At 36.9% G+C, this 5,221-nt stretch overlaps 1 protein-coding gene and 1 long non-coding RNA gene across 2 annotated transcripts in view; one reads left to right on the forward strand and one right to left on the reverse strand.

Moving 5' to 3' along the window:
• Nucleotides 1–1,509, forward strand: part of LOC107609114 (probable pectin methyltransferase QUA2) — a gene marked incomplete in the record, with an annotated part of 5,888 nt that extends 4,379 nt beyond the window's left edge. The window contains 3 exon segments of the mRNA XM_016310951.2: nt 1–99; nt 578–716; nt 906–1,509. Coding sequence (XP_016166437.1) covers nt 1–99; nt 578–716; nt 906–1,064 — 397 coding nt within the window.
• LOC110265183 lies at nt 1,408–5,187 on the reverse strand. The gene is made up of 2 exons (XR_002351523.1): nt 4,208–5,187; nt 1,408–4,059 (listed from the first exon to the last, which is right to left on the reverse strand). It is a non-coding gene; the product is annotated as an uncharacterized LOC110265183 (long non-coding RNA).

Raw genomic sequence — 5,221 nt, forward strand, 5'->3', positions numbered from 1 at the left:
TAAAAAGTCTGTCTGGGTCATGAATGTGGTTTCAATGAGTGGGCCAAACCATCTTCCTTTGATCCAGGACAGAGGTTTCGTTGGCATTCTGCATGATTGGTATTTTAATCTCTCTTACCTTTCTTCTTATTCAACTATTCTTGAAGAGCAATACTACATGACTAAAAAAATTTATTATCTTTGACCAACACTTGGCCTACAAAGGTATTTTTATACTAAATTTTAAACCTTTAATCCTAAATCCTAATAGTATAAAAATAAAGTGTTAGCTCAAAGTATTGGCTAATATTGTTAAAAAGTGTTTGCCCCTAACATTTCTCATTTCTAAATGTGAATATCGTGATTCTCTTCCATCAATCCCTTTTTGTTGGCTGCATCTGGTTTAGATGCACTGCTGAATTCTTCCTTAGTGAGACTTCATTATAACAGACAAATCAATTCTTACATGGTGCATTATTCTTTTGAAATTTTTTTTTCCAATTACCAGCACTGCTCAGGATTTTGATGAGTTCTTATGAAGAATAGTTTTCAGCAAATTGTAGTTTCTGTACAAACATGATTTTTCGGTGGTTTGTAGGTGTGAGGCATTTCCATCATACCCTAGAACCTATGACTTGGTGCATGCAGCAGGACTTTTATCCCTTGAATTCGCCAAGCCCCGCAGATGCACTATGCTTGATCTGTTCATTGAAATTGACAGATTGCTTCGCCCAGAGGTATGTCAACTAAATATTCGGATTTTACTTGTCCATGGGAATTTCCCTCCTTTTTGTTGCTTTCATTATTGTTGAGAGTATCTATGATAGTTCAAAGAGTTAAAACGGTTCTCATGATCACTGCATATTATTATGTAATATAATATGATTGTGAAGCTGCTGATATTGGTTATTTAATTATGTTTGCAGGGTTGGGTTATCATTCGAGATACAGTTCCTTTAGTAGAATCAGCAAGAGCTCTAACGACTCAGCTGAAGTGGGATGCAAGGGTGATTGAAACCGAAAGTGACAGTGATCAAAGATTGCTGATCTGCCAGAAACCTTTCTACAAGAGACAATCAAGCTAATTCAAGAATATTGAATTGAAGGGCAATAATATTCATATATATTCATTCCACCCATGAAATGTTTTTCATTTTGTATTATCATAAAAATCTCAACCATAGAAAATTGGGCATTGAAAAAATTTTGGACACAGGATGCCAAAAAGAAGAGGAAGGGGGGAATAAAGAAAGAAAATATAGAGGAAATAGTATAATCCTTGTACATTTCCTATGTAGCCGTAAGGTGTGCATAGGGCCAATGTAATTACCAAAGAAGTCGCAGGAGCTGATATGAAAAAAGTATACTGGTAGATTTACTTTTCTATGATATATGTTTGATTATAGATACACAAAATTAAATTGGGTGATGGTTATAGAATAAGTTACTGCTATTTATTGTGGTGTATAAATTATGATAATGTTCTGCATCAATTCCACTTTATATTTATAGAATTATTCCTCTTCAAATGCCATTTTGTAGTGTCCTTGAAATGTACCTTGTAAAGGCTTGGTAACAACGGGATAGTTTGTCAAGTGCTGAGAGAAATCCTCTATATTCATTTTGTTTTTGCATATTAAATTAATACATGCGACTTTATTTGTTAAATAGAATGAGTTTCTCATATTGGAGAAATTTGGATTCACCTCGCGTTAGATTGGTTAGATACATTAATTGATAACGACTGTGTTTTATTCTGTCATTATGGAAGGTTAACTCTTTGATTTTTTTTAGACCAAATAAAAAAATTTGTCAAAGAAATCCTCTATTTTCATATCTCTTTTTATTTTGTGTAGAGGTCTTCTTCTTGCTACACAAGGTAGAACAAAGTAGCCCGATCTAAGGTATCCAGATTCATAGGTGTTGTTCTAAGGTTAACTACATTCTCTTTGCTGATGACTCGATCCTATTCTGCAAAGCTAATTTTGAGGTTTGTGAAAATGTCTTGAGTTTATTGAATATTTATGAAAGCGGCAATGGTCAAAAGGTGAATCTCAACAAGTCTGTTGTGTTCTTCACCATAATACCTCTGCCTCTGCTCGTACTCAATTAGCTAACTTGCTTAATATTGATCACATTGGAGCCCAAAATAAATATCTTGCTTGCCCTGTATGATCTTTAAATAAAAAGACAACGTTTATCATTATCAAGTAGAAAGCCTGAAAGTGAATTCAGGGGTAGAAATTCGGGTAGTAGACAAGTTCTACTTAAGCCTGTTGGTGAAGTCATCCTGGTCTAACATTCTCGTGCTTTAAGCTACTAGACAACCTTATTTCAGACACCAAACTTAATACTTTGCTTGTCCTCAAGCAAAAGAAAATAGAAAGGAACAGAATTGTATTAAATGAAGTGAGGTTAAATTCTTTTTGAAGTTCATGTCCTTCTAGGAAGTGGGGTTTAACAACCTCTGTGATCATCTTGGATTTTCTTTATCTTCAATGAGTTTTGCACTCCTAGGAATAGATGATCCCTGAGAGTTAAGACTCGGATAGTATTATGAGATCCTTTTCTAAGCTTTAGATTGATCCTTGAATCCTTGTTTCACATCAGAGAGCTTTTCAGGTTGACAACTCTAAATGCTCCATTTTAAAGGAAACTCTTGATTGTGGGAATTCGATCGGTAACCCGACCGGGTGATGAGGCATTCCTCGAATTTAATTACCCGAGCCACTCCTTGATACGTTCACACCACAAGCATATAGTCAAAGATTTTAAATTTCCCGCCATCGATGTCGAGAATCGCTTTGGGTTTCTAAATGCTCTGTCTCAAGGGAACTCTTGATGGTGGGTTTTTAATCGATAATCGCGAACTAGTTGGTTCAAGTTATCGGATGATAAAGCACCCCTTGGTCTAATCACTCGAGCCCTGTCCTTGGACAATCACACCACAGACACATAGTAGGGCTCTTTAACCATTGATCCTCAGAGTTTTGCAACCTTTGATTTTCTTGATTTTCTTTCTTTGTTCTGTTGGTTGCTATTTCTTTTCTCTCTTTCTTTTCTTTCTTTTTCAAGTCAAGTTCAAGGATATTTTCTTTTCGTCATAGATCTCATAATATTTTTCTAAGACTCATGCTCAGAAGGAATCATCTTTTCCTTTTATGCAATATCATTATTTTGTGGCTCAGTCCATAAAAATCACAAATATATACCACCACTATTCATAAATGGACTTTGTTAATAGGATTTAGCCTTCTTCCATATAAGCAACTCTCCTTTCATATGATTAGAGTGCTTGGGAGGAAAGTACAAGTAGTAGTTAGGTGGACAAAACAAAGGATAAGGCAACACAATTAAAGCAAATGCAACAACATAAAGCAAGGCAAACAAATTATAAAAATATAAAGAGATGGGTAATAAAAGTAAAAAGGGAATTTGATAACCTTGTTCATCATTATTGCCTCCCTCATCATCATCTTCTTCTTGTGCTCCCCTTGGTTCCCAAATTCCTGCCTTCGATTGACTAGCTTTACCTTTTGGGTTCCAAAGGCCACGGGCTTTTATTTCTCTCTCCCTCCACTCAGCACACTCCTTGTTTAGCCTCTTAACCTCCTTCCTACAGATGTGGGATACTTTTTTCATATGGAGTGATGTTTGGGTATGCTGCATTTTGAGCCGAAGTATATTAGTTCATCTTGGCATGCATGTGAAGTCGCCAAGATTCTTCAGCGTCATACCGAGCTTCGTAGAGTGCCTTGTATTCTTGGAACTCTTTGTGATTTGCCCTCTACAAGGCCCTGAAATCTTGAAATTCTTTGTGATGGACTTCTTGCAAGATTTTTTGCTCTTGGAACTCTCTCATGAATTGTGCTTGTTGTGCAAAAAGTTCTTGTATTGTGGAATACATTTATTGCCACTCTACTCCTTGTTGTGGAGGGACCTAAGACTGTGGTTCACCCTGATTGTGAGCTTCTTAATCCTCGTGCTCTTCCTCTTGAACTCCCTCGGCTTCTTCTTCTTGGGCCTCTTGAGGAGGTTGTGCTCTTACCTTTTTCATTGTCTTCTTAGTGATTGGGTTTCCTAGTAAAATCAGAATGTCATTCTCTATGAAAGTGCCAGCCATTTCACAGAGACGATAAATAATGCTAGGGAATCACAGTAGAGATCTTGAGCTTGGGTTGGAAGAAAAGTGGTATATCTCATTTTGAATTAATTTGTCAATTATCACCTCTTGACTGATCATGATGCAGTGAATCATGATTGCTCTAGCAACAGTAAGTTTAGATCGGTTACTTATGGGTGAGATTGAACGATATACAAACTCCATCCAACCCCTTGTAATTGGCTTGAGCTCACTCCTTCTCAATGGAGTGCCTTGCCCGAAGCTCCCATGATCCATTGTGCACCCGGCAAGGTAAGATCTCGGATCACTTCATAAAGTCTTGGATCATGCTTTTTTCTCTCTGTGTATGTCACTTCTGATGATGATAAAGTTGATATTCTCAACCTAAGGATCCTTCAGATGCTCTCAGGGCTAAAATCAATTTCCTTGCCTTTCACAAGGCTTTTGTAGTTTAGAGGTCTTTCATCATGTGTTTGTGCATTGGTGAGGGATGCATTAGCATAGAATTCTTGGATCAAAATTTGCCCCACCCTTAGAATAGGGTCACATAGAACTTGCCACTTTCTCATCCCAATTTGATCCATGATTTTAGGGTACTCCCTCCTTCTTAGATGCAAAGGTCCTTTAGAAATAATCTTCTTGCCACACATAGCAATATAAAAGAGATTTTCATAAAAGCTGAAGAAGAACCTTGTGGAATCATATAAAGCTGCCATTGGTTCCTTTCCCTTTCTTTTATTTAAAGCAGAGGCTTTCTTAGGGGCCATGATATTTTATGTAGCTCACTAGATCAAAACTAATACTAAACTTAGAGGATTTGTATGTCCCCAAACAAAGAAAAAAAAAGATAGAACGGGAAGTAAAAGAAGGAAGGTTGGAAAATAAGTGAATGGTGATGACAATGAAGTGAGGGATGTGGAGGCTACGATGATAGTGATAAAATAGGGTAAGAAGTTTGATGCAAAAAGAGATAAGGGATGGTGGTATTTATAGTAATGGAGAGTTGTGAAATGAATGATGAGGATTGAAAGTGGGCATCCAAGGGATGCATGGAGGTGGAGGTGTGTCCAAGGGTTTAAAGAAGATAAGGACAAACGTGTATGGGTTATGGTGTTGGAT

Source organism: Arachis ipaensis, chromosome B07, assembly GCF_000816755.2.
Source record: "Arachis ipaensis cultivar K30076 chromosome B07, Araip1.1, whole genome shotgun sequence".
Classification (NCBI taxonomy): domain Eukaryota; kingdom Viridiplantae; phylum Streptophyta; class Magnoliopsida; order Fabales; family Fabaceae; genus Arachis; species Arachis ipaensis.